The 20,624-nt window shown below is 53.6% G+C and overlaps 6 protein-coding genes across 6 annotated transcripts; 3 read left to right on the top strand and 3 right to left on the bottom strand.

Annotated features, from left to right (window-relative positions):
- Nucleotides 1–610: 610 nt before the first annotated feature.
- On the top strand, nt 611–2,046 carry RHO25_002493 (uncharacterized protein; the record flags this gene model as incomplete). Its single annotated transcript, XM_023598068.2, has 2 exons — nt 611–825; nt 876–2,046. 2 exons carry the CDS (start codon nt 611–613, stop codon nt 2,044–2,046), a joined length of 1,386 nt encoding a protein of 461 aa, XP_023455193.1.
- A 2,864-nt stretch (nt 2,047–4,910) lies between these two features.
- On the bottom strand, nt 4,911–7,746 carry RHO25_002492 (uncharacterized protein; the record flags this gene model as incomplete). Its single annotated transcript, XM_023598067.2, has 3 exons — nt 4,911–5,252; nt 5,312–7,444; nt 7,504–7,746. The coding sequence occupies 3 exons, from the start codon at nt 7,744–7,746 to the stop codon at nt 4,911–4,913; spliced, it is 2,718 nt and encodes a 905-aa protein (XP_023455194.1).
- A 1,756-nt stretch (nt 7,747–9,502) lies between these two features.
- On the top strand, nt 9,503–10,783 carry RHO25_002491 (uncharacterized protein; the record flags this gene model as incomplete). The annotated part of the gene is made up of 1 exon (XM_023598066.2): nt 9,503–10,783. One exon carries the CDS (start codon nt 9,503–9,505, stop codon nt 10,781–10,783), a length of 1,281 nt encoding a protein of 426 aa, XP_023455198.2.
- A 709-nt stretch (nt 10,784–11,492) lies between these two features.
- On the bottom strand, nt 11,493–11,830 carry RHO25_002490 (uncharacterized protein; the record flags this gene model as incomplete). Its single annotated transcript, XM_023598065.2, has 2 exons — nt 11,493–11,621; nt 11,678–11,830. 2 exons carry the CDS (start codon nt 11,828–11,830, stop codon nt 11,493–11,495), a joined length of 282 nt encoding a protein of 93 aa, XP_023455199.2.
- A 751-nt stretch (nt 11,831–12,581) lies between these two features.
- On the top strand, nt 12,582–18,308 carry RHO25_002489 (uncharacterized protein; the record flags this gene model as incomplete). Its single annotated transcript, XM_065602262.1, has 2 exons — nt 12,582–18,127; nt 18,191–18,308. 2 exons carry the CDS (start codon nt 12,582–12,584, stop codon nt 18,306–18,308), a joined length of 5,664 nt encoding a protein of 1,887 aa, XP_065458334.1.
- Nucleotides 18,309–18,766: 458 nt separating this feature from the next.
- On the bottom strand, nt 18,767–19,798 carry RHO25_002488 (uncharacterized protein; the record flags this gene model as incomplete). The annotated part of the gene is made up of 1 exon (XM_023598063.2): nt 18,767–19,798. One exon carries the CDS (start codon nt 19,796–19,798, stop codon nt 18,767–18,769), a length of 1,032 nt encoding a protein of 343 aa, XP_023455197.1.
- Between the last annotated feature and the right edge of the window lie 826 nt (nt 19,799–20,624).

Here is a 20,624-nt window from a genome sequence, read left to right as displayed (position 1 = left end):
TATCCTGGTAAGTGAAGTCGTCCAATGTCCAAGAAGCTTTGACCTTGAAACACAGCACGGTTAGCTCCAACTGCATCGGTCCCTAGTCTAGCACGAACTCTTTCAGGCTGACTTCACTTCTCCTCCAGCAGATCACCATTCCCCAAGACGGGTAAACCGCGGATTCACCAGGTTGTGAGCGCCATGTGTGAGACATGGGCAGACGACACGCTGAGCGCAGTTGTCGAAGAACTTGCAAGTTCGTTGTGCAGCGACATTGACAACTTCACTGGACATTTCGAAATTTGAGGAAGTTCCCTGCAGGAACCCATCACGCACGTTTTCCCGTACTTAATTTGCCGCCCTGACAGTAGCGCGTTTGAACTATGTTTCCTCTTCCTGGAGATCGGGGCTTCGAGAATGAAGGCGAGGAACTACGCGAGCGCGAGGAGGGACTGCTATATTCTGGCGTAGAGCACCTGCACATTCATTTGGATCACAACGAACTTTTTAGCTTCTGGCAAGCTTTACACTCCTTTAGGAAGATCTTATCGCGCAGGATCGGGGCTTTGTTTCGGCCCAGGAAAGACGAGCCCGATTCTCTTCAAGAAGATTCGGATTAGAGCTCAAGATGTTTTGGCTTTCGCCGCAGTCACTGTCGGTGTTGATACCTGCTCTCGTGTTGAGCTCGACGTGTGTCGAGGCCGCTGGACCACTAAAAGGACATCCTATCAAGCACAGTCATTTACATGCGGCTGTGGATCTGCCCAAGAGGAGCGGGAATGAGCAAGCTGCTGCTGCCCATGGAGTTCAACAAGGCTTCAAGACGGTTGGCTACTATGCCAGGTAACTTGTGCGAGAAATGATGTTGAAGCACATACTGATAACATGATCAGCTGGTCAATCTATGCCCGCAACTGGCCGCCTCAGAACATCCAATCCGAACAGCTCACGCATCTGCTGTACGCATTCGCGAACATCGACAACAAAACCGGCGAAGCTACGCTGGGCGACCCCTTCGCAGATGTTCAGAAGAAGTTCGATACAGATGATGCCAAGGACAACAGCACATCGAACCTCTATGGCAATTTGAAGCAACTCTACCTACTCAAGAAGAAGAATCGCAATCTCAAAACCCTCCTCTCAATCGGCGGCTGGAACATTCGATCATACTTCGCCCCGGCCCTCGCAAACGAACAAGGCCGCAAAAACTTCGCTCGCACCAGTGTCCAACTCCTCAAAGACCTCGGCTTCGATGGCCTCGACATCGATTGGGAATACCCCAATAACACAAAACAGGCCCAAGACCTCGTGGACACCTGCAAAGAATTCCGAAAAGAACTCGACAATTACTCTCGTAACCTCACCGGTAACCCGCATTTCCTCCTCACCATGGCCGTCCCCGCTGGTCCAGACCACTATCCTTATTTCGACATGGCAGCAATGGAGCCTTATGTCGATTTCATCAACCTCATGGCTTATGACTACGCTGGTTCGTTCTCGGACTATTCGGGACATCAAGCGAATTTGTATAAGAGTCTTGATATTCCGAGGAGTACAAACTTCTCGACTGAAGCTGCGATGGACTATTACTTGAATGAGACGGGATGGAAACCGGAGAAATTGACGTTTGGGATGCCGTTATATGGACGCTCGTTTGCGAATACGACTGGACCGGGGAAGAATTTCACGAAAGCTACTGATGGCAGTTGGGAGGCTGGGGTTTGGGATTATAAAGCTCTTGCTGGAAACAGTTCTTTTGGAGAGGTTTACACGGATGACAGAATTGTGGCGAGTTGGGCGTATGATGAGAGGGATTGTTATATGGTGAGCTTTGATACGCCGGAAATTGCGAAGAGGAAGGCGGAGTATATTAAGAGTTTGTGTCTTGGGGGTGCGATGTGGTGGGAGTTGTCGGGGGATACGCCGATTAATGGGACGAGTAGTCTCATTGGGGCTGTGGATGGGGTTTTCGAGGGGTATGGGGGGTTGCAGCAGGAGAGGAATGTGCTGGAGTATCCGATGAGTAAGTATAAGAATTTGAGGGAGGGGATGAGGGGGGAGTAGCAGTGAAGCATCAACATTCTGCGGGCAGGGTGTGATGGGGGAGATTGGGGTGATGCATAGATGTAAGTACAATGGTACATACTCTGAAGGACGATTCCGTCCTGTCTTCTTCTTTGGGGCGAGCTGCTTCCGTGTGCAGTCGTTGCAACTTCCATGTCGTGACTTCCACTTGGTGGCAGTTGCCTGAAGGGCGTTCTCGTCCTGCGTCGCGATCACCTCGATGTATCAGCTTGCGGAAGAACACACCACAGACCACTAGAACTCACACGACAATCGCCGTCCTGGAATGCAGATATTTCAGAGACCTCAGGCCCTCGCCATGGCCTTCTTCACCTCGTCATTTGATGCTTCCTGGGACCTCAACAGAAGGACTACCCACTACCTCACAAGTCGGACGTGCCTTGGCTCGTCTGTTCTTGCATGTGGTGATCTAGTGCTTTAGGACTGGTTGCTCTCGCGAAGCGGTAAGTAGGCACTTCCGCGACAAGACTTTGCAAACCGCGGAGCTATGGTAGTCCGAACGGGGAGGTAGCGGAAGAAGTCTCAAATCACACATGGACGGAAGCTGACTCTGGAGCCAAGCAGTTGTAACTTCGGCATCTGAACACGTATGACCAGAAACTTGTCCCACAGCTCACATCTACACTGCCTTGACGCTCACTCACCTCCTTTGCCTCCATGATCACAGGAAAGAACCCAGGGACCGAGCCTTGGCAGTGTACAGACGATCCTGTCCTGTCCATTGACCTTCCATTCAGAGACATTACGAGAATACCCAAAAGAAGCCGAGGAAGTTGGTGAAACGTCGAGCACAAACTTTACTGTGGCGCACATCCCTCACCTCTGCACTTTAGCATCCAAATCGCATGCACCTTCGAGGACGGAAACGCCATCAATATGTTAAAGACAGCAGTACATGCTACATCAAGATCCTCGTCGGCTCCTGTGGACCTTTTTAGACTTTTGCCTGAATTACGCCATCCTACATGTGTGCTTGGCCTGAAATTTGAGGCCTAAGCCGTATAGAGCGCCCAGGAATGGATAGATCAGCATTGGCATCGCCCGAAAGGTGAGGAGAGGGGCATGTCTTCGACGACTGTGGCTTGACCCGGCGTCACACTCGTCACACATCAGCTGGAATTAATACGGTAGTTTGTTTCTGCCTGGAAAGTTCAGGCGAAGGATTGCTTTGCTAAGGGCTTGGGATTTGGTAAAGTAGGGCGCACGCCGACTAACGCCAATTGCCATGAAGTAGGTGGCCCGAACTGAATGGTTGGATGTCATAAGATGCTTGTGAGGTCTAGAATGGGTGCTAGTCCCGTCGTCGAGCTTCCTTCCTCTCATTTCTCTTGCTCGATGGAAACTGCTGACTTCTTCAAGGCCGCGCATGCTGAGACCATGATTTTGCGATAACACCTTCAAGACTGCATCTTCCACGCGCAGAGCTCTACACAAGCAAGACGAGGCTCAGCAACCATACATACAGGTCTCCGGACGTCACTACCTGGTCAAGACAGATCCCCCAGCTCTATATCAGACACCACACCATCCTGCAGCCATGACCACATCCCTCCAGATCCTCCTCCCAAACTCGAACCACAGTTTCAACGCCAACCACCATCCTTCACCACAATTTCTATCGTGCTCCGCTCCCACAAAACTTCCAACCCCAAACCCTTTCACACGCAAAAGCTCCTCCTCGTCCACGACAAGACCCACGCCCTCCCCGGCGGCCCAAGAACTCGAAAGGCTCTCTCGCGCTGTAATTTTGTCAATCAACAATCGGTCCTTCGCCGCGACGAAGAAGCTTGTCGCGAATAATTACAAGGGAGACATTGATGAGTTACCGAAATCGAATAGTTATGAGGCCGAAGAAGATGAATTTCGAGCGGTGACGCAGGCGAATCCGGAGTATCATATTGATGTGGTAGATGTTAGTGCGGATGTGGATGAGAGGTTGGGGTATGCGATTGGTGAGTGCTTCATCTTACTTCTTCTTCTATTGGGGCTGAGGATCTTGGATTGTGGAGAGAGCGCGGCGGGAAAGAGATTTGTCTTTTGGCCACTGAGAGAAGTGAGGACTGATATATGGTTGTAGTATTCTGCCTCTTATCTGTCAAAGGCCGACCAGCGAATGTGCGAAGGCAATCGGTTTCGGTCGTGGAATGGATGCATCGGGATGGGAGGTGGCAGTATTATAATGCTTCGGTTATGAGAGGGTTAGATGGATCGGATTGTTATTCTCATACTTGTGGAAAGCAGAAGGATCAGAACCAGAAAGATTGCATTCAGAGAGATGGCAAGCCGGAGGCTGGCAAGGAGAAGGACGACGAAGGCTGAGTGGAACAGGGAAGCGGGTTTTGAAATGGTCAAGAAGGAATAGAAGGGCAACTTGAGAAATAGGCATCCGCGGAAGCAGGAGCTTTGAGAAGCGGTAGGAGGCAACGAGCCGATGGAGAAGCAGTCAAGTCCATATTCGGCGACTTGCGAAACACGAGAGCTCTACCCAAAAGGGTGCTCACCCACAAAGTCGACAGAATCTGGTAGACGAGCTTTGGTACAGGCTGACCGCGCGTGCTGCGCTCTGTCCGCAACAAAGAGTGTCGTCGCTCTGGGAGGGAAGAGGATTCACCGCCGCCGTTGCTGCACATTGAAAGTGGCCCAAGATTTATGGCCAGAGCTGCTTGTTGCACCGATTTGGGGTAAAACATCTGCCTTGACTGCATCGGCGTGGAAGAAGGGGAGATGACGGTGGAAAATGGGTATTGCAATACGAAGTCTCTGCGACCAGCGCACGCAGGAGAAAGAAGATTCATACACATCGCGAAACAGAATTGCGAGCCGGTACTGCCCGTACATGTTTCCTAATATCCTCCAGCATTCGGTCTAAATTGCCGTTCATATTGTTCTCGTTGCTTCTGCCAACTCAGCGTCGGCAGTAAAGTCGGCCCTCCAGACAGGTTCACGTCAGCCATATCGGCCACGCTGGGAGCGCGAAAGGTGCCATCGAAGCTCGCATCTGCTCTCGGAGCTGCGTAGCTCGCATTGCCGATGGCGTTGATGTTGGAAGCCGCCATTGTGCTGTAGCCGTAATTATCGAGAGGTTGACCCGTGAAGCCGGCTCCTGTGAAATTGGCCATGTCGAAGTTTGGAACGTCGAGATCTCCTGTGTAGATGGCGGGATTGAACACTTTCTCCCATTCGGCCTGCACAGGATGTTAGTGACTTGGTGTACTTTGAAGCGGTTCAGCTCTGGTAGACTTACCCAATCGATCTCCTGCATGTCGACATCCGTGCTCTGGGGCTGCTGAGGTTGTGCTTGAGCTCCTACGCTACCATGCCTGCTTCCGCTTTCGCTCGACTGTGAATCTGGCTGAACTGGTGGCGGCGAAAAGTTTTGGGGTGGGAAAGAGACCGCCATCACACCTGTAATCCCGTCATTCTGTTGCTGCACGTGCACACCAGAGTCGTTGCTCACGCCACTTGGGACCCGCCCGTGAGGTTTCTCTCCGCCGCCAGTACGCTGTTGCATCTGATTCGAGACTTTCATTTTGCGAGTTTGGTGGAATGTCTCCATGCGATCCCTCAGGTCCGTCAATATGAGCTCCGCTTTCTGCTTCGGCGCTAGATGTGAAGGGACCTCGAATATGAAGTCCAGACATGTCCATATCCTTGATGCTTCTTTCCGCATAGGGTATGCATAGACTTCAACCAACAATAGCAGTGCCGCGTGATATTGATTGAATGCGCCTCGATACCATAGCCAGGGTGCCAAATCAGGTCTCTTTTCCCATTCCACAGAGCACTCCATTTGATTCAGCCCCGCCTCGATGAGGACCTGCCTCAATCGATCAGGCATGCGTTGTGTGGTACTGAAAAGGTAGCGGTGCAAAACCTGCAGATGCAGCCCTCCGTGCATGGTGTTCAGCATCAAAACCGCCACCCGCTGCAATGGCATCGCATTGTCGAGCATGGGAAGATACTTCTCTCTTGTGCTTGTGATGAATTTCTGTATTTTGACCAGTACGGATGTGAGCGACTTCTTCCTCTTATCCACGGCCACGATATCATACCAGACCCTTCGGCGCATTTCTTGACATTCTGCACGTATGCGCTCAAAGGTTGTGTCGGTCCAGTAGTCACGGTCTTCCGTTACAGGGTATTCCCCGATCAGGTCTGCATCGTCCACGTTCCATGGCATTTTAGTATCGTAGTCTTCGGCGCGAATTTGCGGTCGAGGACCAGTTGCCTCGCAGGTTCTCATGTCCAAGAAACAAAGCTGATGCCATATCAGACGGCGGACCTGCACTTCTACCGGTGTCATGGAGTAATGTGTGCCATCCCGATGCAAGCCCATGCATTCTGCGAGTCGAATAGCGGTACCTACTAGTGCAGAGTGTGCTCTGGACACCTCCGCTCTCACGAGAGGTATCAGATACATCACAAAGGCTTGCATCGTATCTACTCTGGTCGTCCTCAAGAAGTTCGCTTTGGCGAGTGCAAACTCTGTTCCAGATCGCAGACTGTCTATAAGAGTATTCTTCGATGTGCCGAACCTCTGCGCTACCTGCCCGTTTGACATGCTCACAGCAGCAGTGAACATTGCAGCAAAGACGATGGCTTGAATCGAAGCGACAGGCTCCGTACCTGTCATGATCTGGGACCAGAATTGAGTGTATTGCTGCTCGAATGTTGGTCGGTGCACGATTTTGCACATGTGGTGCACTGCATGCCAATATCGCGCCACCAACTGATCCGCAGCACTCTTGCTCGGCAGGTAATCAACGAGACTGGTGCTCATATTCGTGCCAGGAAAGAAGAAACTCGAGGCGGGGGCGATGTAGTCGGGACCAGGGCCAATAAAGGACTTGGGGGTCGCCTGGATTTTGGGCCCCATGCCTGGCCGCAAGTCTCGGTGATCTTTGACCAATGGCGTTCCTGAGAAGCGCGACTTGCCTGCTTTCACGTCTTCAAGAGTGTCGGTGATCTCGTCGACAAGCTTCGGACGGATCCAGCCTCCGATCCGTTCTGAGATGCGCATCTTGCCCATCTGCACACCCAGATCCATGAGCTCGTCGTCGTCGTTGTCTTCGTAGACATTATCCTGTGTGGCTAGTGGGGTTGGTTCCAGATTGTCTTCGTCTTCGTTGACTTCTTCTTCGTCGGCTTCCTCTTGAGCCCTGATCTCTTCCGGAGTGAGCTTGGTGACTTTGCCGCCACCCAAGTGACCCTTTTGCGTTTGGGCTGCGACCTCTCTTTCGAGGTTTTTCTCTAGCACGCCCATTTTCTCCTTGATCTCAGCTAGTTTCTGCTGGGACTGAGGATCCGTGGCAGGGGCCAGATACAGGCAATCTCTGCGAAATCGTGTACAGTTGACACATGGTGCTTGCTTGTCGCACTGCAGGTCGCATGGCGTGGTTAGCGAGCATTGCAACAGATTATGGCATACCAGCCTACCTTGAGCTTGCGTCTGCGGCACTCGAGACATGATGTGATCTGGCGATTCCGCCTCCGTATCCTTGGCGCAGCGTTGGAAGATTTGGGCGAAGTTTCTGCTGGTGAGGTCGAATCTCGATATGTCGCGGCTTGAATAGCGGAGTAATTGGTCGAAGTGCCGTTGTCTGCAGAGCGGTGTGTCGCCGACGAAGTAGTATGGGCGCCTGTTGCGCTATTGGCTGGTGCATACATCCAGTGATCCATTTTGGCAGGAGATGTCTGGCTGGCGTGTGCCTGCCTGCTTGCTTTACGGCCGAACGAGTACCGATGCGAGATGTCTTGGTTCGCATATAATAAGTAGGGGCGTTCCCGCGGTACTGTAGGTAGCAGGAACCACGCGTAGCTCGACCTATGCACGCGACTTCTTCCAGGTACCCGTTCTTGGGTTGTCGTCGTCGTCAGTGGTGTATCAAGCGCGTGAGGTGGTGGTTGAGGTCTAGCGGACGCCAATGCGATGGGCCGGAGGAACACAGCGCCGCTTTTCTCCTCTTTCACGCCGGCGCTCGCAGGAACGAGATGCACGCCGATCAGGTGCGATTCACAACCACCCAATCTCACTCGAGATGTGCGGTGTGCGGGCTTTTAAGACTCCACCGCGGCGGGACCATCTGCAAGATCGATCTTAACTAGTGCTGGGGCAGGTGGTGAGCGTTCGAATTGCGGACAGGATCGAGGCGCACGGTCGGGATATGTCATCTTCCTCCAGCAGACCAACGAATGGGCCGGATCTGGCCGCATCCTGCACCGCCCTGCACCGCCGCTGGCCATATTCGAGCAGGACAGGCCGTGCGTTCCAAGCATTGATGAATCGTCGCGATGCCGCAATCATCGTGCAATGCCCATTTCCAGTCACCCACAGCCGTACGTTCTGCGCATCTCTGCCTCACGGGATACTGTACAGTCCTGCCGGCTCCAGAAACGCATAGACCGCCCTTCGCAGACATGCCTGCTTACCCACACCTGTTACACTGCAGACCTCATCCTCTATCGCAGATCGCCATGCCCTATGAAGCCTCAAGCCTCTTGCGAGCACGCCACCCTGCACGACATACCCGGCTCAACACCCGAATTGCAAACTCAACTTCCAATACAGTAATGATAGCTATCTGAATAGTAATCCACAGCGTTACAACTTCAAGATCGAGGACCAGGATCGCAACATCTCGTCTCGAGCAGCCACCTCGGCGCGGTGAATGCTGATAGCGACCACCGACCAAGCCAAGAAACCTCATCTGCAGTGAGACCAAAAAGCCGAAGACACGCCTCCGCTGTCCCTTGAAGCTGAGCCTCATTTCTCGAATGCTTCTCGACCTTCTCTGACGCCGTCTTGAAACTGCCTGCAGTCAACATCTCTTTAGTCCAGAGGCGAGGTCGGGCCCGAGCTTTGTTGCAGTTAGTCAAAGCAAGGTTTTGATACACAAGTCCCTGCCCACCTAAACCTGAACACTGGAGAAGGCCAGCATCATGATTGAAACAAAATTAGCCGCTACTGACCTTATCTTAGCAACTGCCAGCTTCATCTACTGCATATTGTAGCCATTCAGCAGATCGGAAGCGGGTCGCCTACCACAACGAGCAAGTGCAGCTATCTCCTTCGTGTCTTGGCGAAAGTTCGCGAGACTCCTCCACGCCTCTATTCACTATTTACCAAAGCAGATGATGGCAAGGGCAGTAGTTGCTAACGAGCAATCACTTGCTCACAAGGCAGAACCATCCAGAACTAAGATGCAAATACCGTACTTTGACACGATACTTGCAGTCGCCTATCTCCACACAGGCACAAATTCATCGGGAAGCTCAAAAGTTACCACAATAAATTCGTACCGACATGGCGAATATGTTGGACTCCAATATTCGAGTTCCGCGCACATCCAGAGCCAGCAAACTGCTTCCTCGTATCACACGTCACAAGGCAAATCCACTCAAACGCATTCAATACAGATCACAAAACTCTTTCGCAATGCATAGTGACTACGCCTCCTCTCAGACTACTGACCGATATTCAGAAACCCAGCAAGAGCGACGCAGGCTTATGAGAGAAGCGGGGCCAACGATGCAAGGCCGAACAGAGACTCTGCCACGAGAGTCGCGAAATCAGATCATAACTCGCGTAGGCCGAGAATATGCTGATCTCACAGGAGATGTCGTCACTTTCGAACAGATCAACGAAGATGAAAGTCGCAAGTTGATGGGACTGCCAGCCAAGAACATAACGCACGTAGATTTGACAAGCTCAGAGCGTGCGCCACACAACTACGATGTCTCGAAGCCTCGTGGCACTGACGCAACAGATGCCGGATCTCATCGCCTAGACTCAGGACGAGGCTTGTACGCTACGCACTACGCTTCGCCACGATCTGGTGGTCGGAGAGAGGTAGACGCCGACACCGTTGTGACGACGGCGACAAGAAGGCGGTCTCGTTCTCGCTCGCTTTCGCCTAGACAGGCGACTCGCGGGTATAGAGTCAGAAACCAAGCACTGCCTCGATCGCCCTCACCAATACTGGATTTCTCGAGGTATCCTACATACTACATCGAAGAGCATGCGGATTCCGTGCGCCGGTCACCGCCATCGTCACCGAGAAGTTACGACGCCAGAATTCGTTCTCGTCCATGGCCACCGGTGCCACAGCGGAGCGATGGTTTCGATGGCTTCAGGGAGGTTCAGTGGTCGCGCTGGACGCCAGTGAACAACACTGCTGCCTCGAGCAGGACGCGAGCGCAACATACCGCACAACCTGCACCAAAGGTGACAGAGCCGGATCCATCATCGCAGCTGCACAGCCGTCCGGACTCCTACACGCGTGCTGCATTTGCGTATCAGCATGCCTTAACACGTAGTCCGATATCTGGGTCCTACAATTACGACGCGGTCAGCGGTGAAATCGCCAGAAAGGACCACGAATCTCGTCGTCCGTACCAAAAGACATCATTCACTGCAGTCAATATGCAGCCGACGCGGACTGAGCAGGATCAATTCGCCCCTCCGCCTTCGCCGCCTCCTCCAACTGAGCAAGAGCACATTATCTCGCCAACTTCAGCAACTCTGGCTGAAAAATATAACATCGCCGAAGCCATAAATCGTGCGGTTTCTAATGACACATGGTGGAATCAGGATGAAGAAGACGAGCGACAGGAGTCTGAGATTCTGGCACCACGAAAATCGATTCACAGGCGGCTGGCGGAAGAGCGGGCTCTCATTCGTGAGCGATGGCGAAAGGAGGCGATAGGGTCGGACTGAGAGAAGTGATAGAGGAGTGGCGTTAGTGAGGCGTGGCGAATACAGCAGTGCAATGCTTTGCTCGCGATGCTAAGTGTCATTTTGGCAGAGAAGTGCGTGGATACCCGAAGCTCTCTGAGAGAGAAAAAAAAAGCGGTCTCCTTGGCTTGATATTCGAAGATCATTTTTGGCGGAATTCAAGCAGGAGACTGCTGATGATCCAGTTGACGACGTCCGTCTGGGCGTTGTAGGAGGACAATCTCGATGTCCAAGGTGGAAATCTTGTTCTGAACCTATTGGTTGTCCATGCGCTCAGGCACGCCGTGTAACAGATCAATGGCAGCATGTATTCCTTCTACCGCCTCTATGCTAGCGCTCACTGCTCTGCAGGGAGGAAGTCATGACAATATTCAATTGGTAGATGTGCTGCATTGGTCGGGCTGTACCATACAATGATGTGCTAAACGCTCGATGTCTCTCTGCCCTGTGGACAGACAGCTCTGAATATTGCTGGCACGCTAGCTCATGTTCGAACTTTGTGTGTTTTTGGCCTGTCTGTCCCTACCCTACTGCTGCGTCAGCGTTGCGGTAGATTCTAGACTTCGAGGACAGAAGGCTTGACGATGAACATCGGACTTCAGACAGACCAAGACACGTCCGGTGTAGATCGTAGAACGCATCAGATCGCAGTACAACTATTGGCGAGAGACTATTGAGCCTTGTCAACTCGCTAGGACTCGCAGGTGGTGGGAAGTATGAACTGCTGGTCGAGCCTTCGTCCGCGACGACGATAACGACATGGAGATGTCACAGAACCAGGGGTACATCTCACAGAGCCTGCGATGCGGAGGGAGGCGTCCTGGCCGACTCGTTAGATGAAACGGCGCGAACGTTGAGGGTATAGTAAAGGATTACCAGGGTGCGAGCACGGCGTGTGCCGAACAAGTGACAGAAAGTGCGCTGCATGCAGACGAGGAAGAAGACGTTCTTTGGCGACTGCAATTCTGGAGATGAGGATGATCGCAGCACGGATGAGTGAGAAAATGTCCCGCTTGGCTTGATTTTCATTGCTGCGTGTAGGCTGCCACGTGGGCGGGGATCATGGTGTCTCATTGTGTCCGGTAGTGATGACTGTGCGAGATGATCGCATTCTCCGGTGGTGCTGGTGATTGTGAAACGCGTACAGGTGTCGCTCGCGTGGCTGGGTGACGAGCAAGAAGAGATACGAAAGCATAACGTAGGGTGGAGACGGGCCCTACGTCGTCCCATCGCATCGAGCCGCAGGCCATTTGCCCAAAAGGATCGCCGGCATGGGGACGGCTGCTGCTGTGGCTGGTGCGTTGATTATGTGAGTCGTGTGTACGTGGAGAGGTTCTATAGGAAACGGGCTTCAGTTTGGGAGATGCAGACGCGATTCAGTAGCAGCTTCTCCGCATCCTCAGTCGTTGTCTGAGCCTGAGCTGTGTCTTATATGCGAACGACACCGATTCCAGCGATATTGCGATCAATACGACTGCTTCGACAACTCCGGTTGGTCGTGCGCGTGGCTGATGCGCGGAGTGGGGGCCCAGAACAAAGAGCGCTGGGGAGGCAACGACCGGGGTGAGGGCATTGGGAGAAATTGCATCTGCACGACGCTGCCATCGCTGCCCATTGATCAGTCAACGCGCCGCCGGCTGCCAGCGGAGCGGTGGACGACAGCGACGTGTACAGTCGGTGAAGTCCTTCGTCGAGGCACGAGTGGTGAGCGGGATTCTGTAAGCGCCGCCTGCATGCAGCTCTGCTTCCCCAGTGGACGAGGTACCAGGGTATCGGCATTATGCTGGCAGGCCAGCGCCAGCGCTCGACTAGCAACCTCCAAAGCCCTCCTCCGCCATCTCGAGGACCACCGTACTACTATCCCACCGCCCCCGACGGCTCGCTGCTGTACGAGAGCCCGCAACACCACCCCGCGAATGAGCTGCTGCGACCACATCCATCCGCTTCACCCTACCCGCCGAGCGCGACGTTTGCTTCATCGCCAAGAGCTCGAGCACATACCTATGCCGACCCAATAATGCAGCCGTCCACGCCCGGCGGCCATGGGCAGCAGCAGCACCAATGGCCGCCGCCCGGCTCGAGGCATGGCCAGCCAGACGGACAGCGAGGTTTCCCACCGCCTCCTCCGCCTCTCCAGCCGCAATCGCAGCCAGGCATGCCATGGCCTCCTCCGCCTCCAGGACAATTGCGGACTCCTATAGGTGCCTTTCACCCTCCTCCTCCTCCGCCCTCGGGTTATGGCTATTCGAATCAATTGCGTCCCGGCTATGCGCCGAGCCAGAACCAGCCCAAAGAACCACGAGCGTACGATCCGAGTGCATATTCCGAGTACTTTCAGCTACCACCGATGCCTCCTCCAGATCAGCCTCTCACATCGGCCACGTACATACCGGGTGGAGAGAGTTTTGGTCCCGGTGTAGGCATTCCACCTCTGCACGATAGCAGGACGCCAGTACATCAACCCGCGAGGCCGGTGCCAGTGCCTCACCAACACACTCCGAGTTACTACAGGGGAGGGTCGGAAGACTTCACGACGCAAAACAATTCGCAAGCCCTATACAACAACTTCTATAGCCAGCAGGATGCGGCAGAGAGGTCATGGTATTCGACGTACGCGCAACGGGAGCAGCCACCACTAGCAGCATCTGCCCCTCCGCAGAGTAGCCTTCCTCCTCCTACTCCAACCACAGGGAAACCGAAAGCCTTGATTGCCCCAGCGAAAGAGACAGAGCAGCATGTATCACCCGCTCACGATGCGAGGACGGCATTCTCTCATTCGTCCTTCAGTCACCATGCTGAGAGCAGCAGTGGCCTGACGAGTACCAACCGCGACCATTCTTCATCAGGCGATACTCCTGCTTCTCCAGCGGACCAGAACTGGCCCGCAGATCGCATACAGATATGGCTTGTGGCGCACAGCTTTTCGAAAGAGTGGCAGGCAGCATTCCAGCATTTGGGTGTGCATGGCAGTGCCTTTTTGGATATTGGCAGGAGCGGCGGACAGAGAAATATTGGGTTCATGACGCACACTATCCTCCCACAAGTCGCAAGAGAATGCACTTCGAATGGAGTTGTCTGGGACCAGGCAAAAGAGCGGGACGAGGGGAAGAGGTTGCGAAGATTGGTGCGAGAAGTCATCAGGAGTGGTGGAGGAGGAACACCACACACTGCGGCGACCAGCAGCACTGCGAGTCTGCCTCTACGGGCGAATCGACGGGAGTCTCAGCAGAATCTAAATTCGACAAGCGCAGGCACAGAAGGTAACGTGGAGAGCTCGCCAAGCATGTCGCGTACCGACAATACAGTCTTTGGCTCAACGCCTTCCACGGCCGGTGGAGGAGAAGACTCTCCGGGAGCGAGGATGCCTAACATCACGAAAGGGAATACGGCGGGTTTCCGATCAATCACACTCGACTCCTACGATCAGAAGCGGAGTGCGGAGTCTCGCAGTGCTCTGGGAGCTGCGGGAGACTTGAAGCAGCGACATCACTCACCTAGTGGAGCTGTTGCAGCCAGCCCGCAGCAGAGTCCTGGCTTGACGAATGCGCGGCCACAGCCAAATGGCCACGCACGAACGAGCAGCGGTGTAGGCGGACACTTCCGAGGCACGAGCATCAGCGCAATGAGCGACAGGTCAGGTAACGGGCATGGTGAAGAGTACACCCCCAGAACAGGTCTCGATAGCCACCGTCCGCCACCATCTGATGGCGGACGTGGTAGCAGTCGAGATACGCCACAGAGTGCGACTGCCCGCGAGCATCGTGGCGGTCTGTGGGCAAAGTTTCGCCGTGGTGCCAAAGGCAAAGACGCGGATCACGCCTCACCTGAGGATGAACACGGTCCGAGGAGCCCTGGAGTATACAAGAATGGGCAGCTGGTTGCGGGTTCTGATGTCTCACTGAACGACCGATCCTCTGGCAAGATCCACGCAGACTCTGATAGTGTCGCAGCGCAGCGCGGCCGGCCTATTGCGAGGAAAGATGACAAGAAATTCGTGTTTGTCACACCTGATGGCTGGAACTACCGGCTTATTGATATTACTGATGTCGAAGATGCTGCACAGCTGCGGATGGTCATTTGCTATAACCTTGGAATCCCCGAAAGCGACGAGATTTCAATTCACATCACTTCTCCAGGCAAAGAGGAGCATGAGGAGGAGCTAAACAGCGACATGTTGCTTGCCGCAAGGGCTCGCATTGCTGATCCAAATGGAAGTCTAAAGCTGTACGTTCGCGGGCCGAATACCGGGGCAGAACCAGCGCCCGTCAGTTCAGGACTAGGTCTTTCAGGCGTGCCACAAGAAGCCTCTGCCAAGCCCACATTCTCCGGCAAACCTCTGGACGAGGATACGCTGCAGCGCTTGCAGGGAATTAATAGTGCAGACTTACCATTCGCGATACCTTCGATCAGAAAAGGAGATAGCCCGGCGTCCGACCGTAACAGGCTTGCTCAGATCATTCCTAAAAAGGATGGCGAACAGCTTATCAAACGACAAGAGGAGTTCTTGCAGAATCACTTCCAAATGCTACCAGAAGACAAGCAGCAAGAGCTGCTTGCAGCGCGCGCCGAGGAGCACAGGCGAGAGACCGAGCGAAAACGAAAGGACTACCAAGCTCAACGGTCCAGCAGGCTGGTTGATATGGGCAATGGCAAGAAAGTACACGATTTCGACTCGCCTCGAACGCCATACGAGCAGCACGCTCCGACGGCTCCTCGTCCCGAGTCTTCGGGCTCTGGCTCAAACGACTTCGAGCGACGCACAGATCTGCAACCAGTTCGCAAAGCTCCGCCCGTGCCTGAGCCGACTGCCACATTAGTGAAGGCGAACAGTCTGACGAAGAAGGGACCTACCACAACGCGGACGAGCTGGCCCAATCGACGGGACGAATGGAAGCGTAACTCAAATGGATCGATTCCGGAAGAGGACAGCAAGAAGCCTGGCGTCAAAGGTATCGGTGCAGCATTGGCGGGCGCTGGCAAAGCCGCTGGTGCTATCGCTCACCCGAGCGCTAGCCCACACAGTGCACCTGCCGGCACTGCACCTACGATGCCTTCTGGTCTACAAAAGTCGTCCACCGCGCCCGATCTGCACAACGGCCAGAATGGCAATTCTGCTGGCTCACTAGCGAACGCTGGGTTTGGTCGAGCGAGCCCGAACGGTCGTGCCGAGTCACCTCGAAGTCCTTACACGAGGTCGAAAGGAGGTCAGACGTTCCGTGTGCCAGAATATGTTGAACCTGAAGACGATGAGGATACCCTCAAAGCGAGCCAGCGACCAGGACTTCCGCAACTGCGGATGCCATCGAACCCTACGTTCGACAGGCTGCGCGATCAACCTGGTCGCCACAGCCCGCCACTCAGTCCGAGCTCACAGCACACTGCACCTAGTGGATTGAGCAGGGCGGTCAGCAAACATGGACCAAGCTTTGATGTGCCGGAGAACACGATTGAGTTCGCTACATCGCCCAATGCCGGTCTGTACGATTCCGACGATGACTCCGACGACGGTCTATTCGCCATTCCTCTAGCTAAGCAGAAGGAGAAGGTAGGCATGTCTGCAGGATTGTCGACCAAACTCTCGACCAGGAAGCCATCAGACAAGAAGGCTCGTGAAATCCTGGGCATGCCTCAAGTTTCTCCAGCACGATCGCCGAACAGACCTCCGCTTAAGATACAAACATCCAGGGCGACAGTCAAATTCGAGTCGCCGAAGTTGCCGCCCAGCGACAAACTCGGATCCATTGGCGAAGGCACTGATAGTGGAGACAGCCACTACCCGCACTCTGCATCAACCACAGGTCCATGGTCTGCGGACTCTCCGAAGGACTCTGCTCAATTCGATCCTCGCCGTGGTAGCGTCGCCTTCGATAGCAACAACTGGGCGAACCGTCCCCCCGTTGAAGACATTGCTGAGCAGCTTGACAACTTCTTCCCAAACGTCGATCTTGATCAACCCATGGGAGAAGAAGGCGAAGAAGCTGAAGGACGTGGGCCGACAGAAGACAAACCTGTTGGACTGGACCCGCAGGCCTCGTCCTCTGACACCAGCGCAAGCCGCAGCGTGACACCCGCATCCAGTATTGATGACCAAGATGGCACTCTGGGCAGTGAGGAGTCTACGCTCAAGAGCAATTACAACTCCGTGGCACATCGCAGTGTGCGCAAATCTGGAGGCCTGGGCCGCACGAAGAGTATCCGTGATGTGGTGAAGAACAATTACGCCCACGGCATGTTGTCACACAATCCGTCAATCTCCTCACATGCGTCTAGTCGACACCCGAGTGTCTCCAACCTCACTTTCCAACAGCCGCTTCAGAATAGGATCAGCACTTTGCGCAACGATGTGACCAGCAGCATCGTGCGACGGAAGTCCACCAAGATGTTCGGCGCCAAGATAGAACAAGTGAAACCTCAAAGAGGCAGCCGACTCATCAATAACCTCGAGACAATCCCTCAAGATCACATTGGTGTCGTGAAGCCTGAGCGACAGCCCACTTTCAAATGGATGCGAGGTCAGCTTATTGGGAAGGGTACTTTCGGTCGAGTGTACCTTGGTATGAATACAACGACGGGTGAGCTGCTCGCTGTCAAACAGGTCGAAGTCAACCCCAAGGCCCAAAATGCAGATCCCCAAAAGGTTCGGGAGATGGTGAAGGCACTTGATCAAGAAATCGACACCATGCAGCATCTTGACCACGTCAACATTGTGCAGTATTTGGGTTGCGAAAGGAAGGAATACTCCATCTCTATCTTCCTGGAGTACATTTCTGGTGGCTCTGTCGGCTCCTGTCTCCGGAAGCATGGCAAATTCGAGGAACCAGTCGTCTCATCTCTCACGCGACAGACTCTCTGTGGCCTGGCTTACTTGCACTCGGAAGGCATCTTACATCGTGATCTCAAAGCAGACAACATCCTCCTCGATCTCGACGGAACTTGCAAAATCTCCGATTTCGGTATCAGCAAACGCAGCGCAAACCCATACAATAACGACATCACCAACTCGATGCAAGGCTCTGTCTTCTGGATGGCGCCAGAAGTCATTCGCGCTCAGTCACAGGCTTTGAATGTGTCGGGTGGCAGCAGCGGAAACAGTAATGGCGGTATGGACACCATCTCCAACCAAGGATATTCTGCCAAAGTGGACATTTGGTCTCTTGGATGCGTGGTCTTGGAGATGTTCGCTGGTCGACGTCCTTGGAGCAAAGAAGAGGCTATTGGTGCCATCTACAAATTGGGAAGCTTGAACCAGGCTCCTCCGATTCCGGATGATGTGTCCACGGTCGTTGGGCCTGCGGCGCTGTCGTTTATGTATGATTGTTTCACGATGTGAGTACCTTGTCCGGCGTGATGCGAAAGATGGGTGACGTTAACTAACACGCTTTGTTTTAGTGATCCTGGTGAGCGTCCTACGGCCGATACGTTACTGCGAGCACCGTTCTGCATTTTCGATCCGCATTACAATTTCTTGGATACCGAGCTTTATGCCAAGATTCGTGGAGCGTTTTAGAGGAGAAATTTGTCTGTTGGATTCTGCGATATTCGACCCAATCCATGAAAATTTTGCAACCTCGGACTGATATTTGCTGCGTTTCTTGAGATGCAATCTATATATACCCACCTGTTGTATATGCTTTGCTCTGACGTTGTGGCAGACTTGGGGGAGATTTGAGATGTACAGGTGTTTGTTGTGGCGCAAGAGGTGGCTTTTCTTCTTTTCATCTTTATCACGATTTACGATACGAGGTTTTAGTGCAACAATTCGATCAGCGCGAGCATGTAGGTAGTAGAGACGAAAGAAGGCTGTGAGAGTCCGACGATTCTGAATGGAAAGGGGAATGACCAGTCGTTGTAGTGGATGTGGCATAGCTTAGTGAGTTGATATGGACTGATGCCGTCCGCCCTTCTTCTACCTCACGTCCATCTACGTGATTACATTGTTGACTCTTGCTTCGGAAGAGCCATCTCTCATTTCTCAGCAGCGCCTGGCAACATCATCACGTACTCCCGCTCACTGTCTCCGAATTTCAAGACGTCCTGGTCCAGCAATTCCATGTACCGACTCGCTTCCACTTTCTTCCCATTCACCCTGGTCCCATTCGCACTGTCCAAATCAATCACATACGGCTTCACCTTGGACGATTTATCCCCGTACTCATTCGTCGTCGTACGATGCCGGAATTGAATCACAGCATGTTGTTTTGAAATACTCGGATGTTCGAGATGCAGATCTGTGATTTTGGGGTCGCGGCCTATGAGCCAGGCACTGCGGGTGTGCAGTTGAATAGTATCGACCAGGTCCGATTTCTTGAAGACGTACATGCGCCATTGGGCCGACGATGGAGGTTTTCGGGCTTCGGGTGGTTCGTGGTATTTGAGGACAGTGGTTGTGCCGGCTACGGTGTTGGCTTCTTTGGCGAGGAGGCCGGTGGGTTTGAAGTTTGGTTTTTGCTTTTCGATTGGTGCTTCGCCGGGTGGGAGATTGTTGTCTTTTTGGAAGGAGTCTAGTTGGGAGGGGAGAGGGGCGCGGGATTTTCGGTGTGGTGAAGGGGAGCGGGAGTGGCGTCTTTTGGAGGTGGGTGATCTGGACCTTCTGTTGGGCCGACGGGAACGCTCGTCTTCTCGGCGGGTGCGCGAGCGAGAGCGTGAACGGTCGCGGTACTTGCGGTCACGTCTTGAAGATTTGCGCTCGTCTGAGGCATAGTCTTCGCTGCGGTCTCTTCGGTCACGTCGGCGATCTTTGCCACGATCGCGGTTTTCGTCCTTTTCTGCCTTCCCCCGGCGGCGAGATTCATCATATTCTGAGTCTACTTCAGAACGCGATCTTGACCTGGAGCGACGCCTTTCATCTCCTGACTTGGAGTATCGTCGTTTTCGAGGACTCCGCTCATCTTCGGAGGCAGACCGATCTCGTCTTTTGGTGCGCGAATCTACATCTTTGCTTGATCGATAATCGTCGTCACGCGCATTTCGTCTCCAGCTTCTGGTTTCTGAATCCATTTGTATTCAAGCCCCTTTAACGTGGATGGAGGCGGCGATATGTGTTTTCACACGGACAAATCGTGCTTTCGTGACAAGTAATTGGTCGGGCCGCGCGGACCTCTTCTTCGTGACGAAGTTGCGCGTCGAATCCTCTGAAATCCGAATGTTGCCTCTGCGTGCGCTCGTACTTAGATTCGACTCTGCCAAGAGGATGAACGGATGTTGTTGCTGTCGCCGTTGGAAAGAGAGGTGCTGCAAAATTGAGGACGCGTCAGAAGTCGCAGCACAGACAGCGACTTCTGTCAGACATTCGAAGTCCACCTCACTCCTTCAAGACTCCAGCGCGTAGCCACAACTTCCATTGGCTCCACCTACCATTCCGATACGTCTGGTCAGTCGTTGCATATGTTTCAAAGACAGCATTTCCGAGCACGATGACCATTCGTGCTTGCTAGTGTCGAGAGATCAGACATGCAATCGAATCCTCGACTCCTCATCACCAACTCCAGGCAAACTCTCTGCGAGATGCACAATCACATCACGAGCCAGAGCTGCAGCGTGAGATTTAGCAGGAGTCTGTGCCGTAAGCCACTTCCAAATGTTGGCGCGTACCTGCGGTAGCGAGCCAGCGGGCACCTGTCATGCATACAGAGGTGCAGAGCTGAAATAGCGATATTCGACCATGTCCGCTAGTTGCCCTTCAAAGCCTTTCTTTTCGAGTCCTCCCTACCGGTTACCAACTCAGCTCGTCCTTCAAATTTCAAGAATTATCGGTTCGCGCATCGAACGAGTCTGCTCCACGCAGCTGCGAGTTCTAGCAAGCTTCAAGTCACCGGCCTCACTA

Source organism: Cercospora beticola, chromosome 2 (genome assembly GCF_033473495.1).
Source record: "Cercospora beticola chromosome 2, complete sequence".
NCBI lineage: Eukaryota > Fungi > Ascomycota > Dothideomycetes > Mycosphaerellales > Mycosphaerellaceae > Cercospora > Cercospora beticola.
Note: the sequence above shows the minus strand (reverse complement) of the source record. Positions and strands in the feature narration are given on the sequence as shown.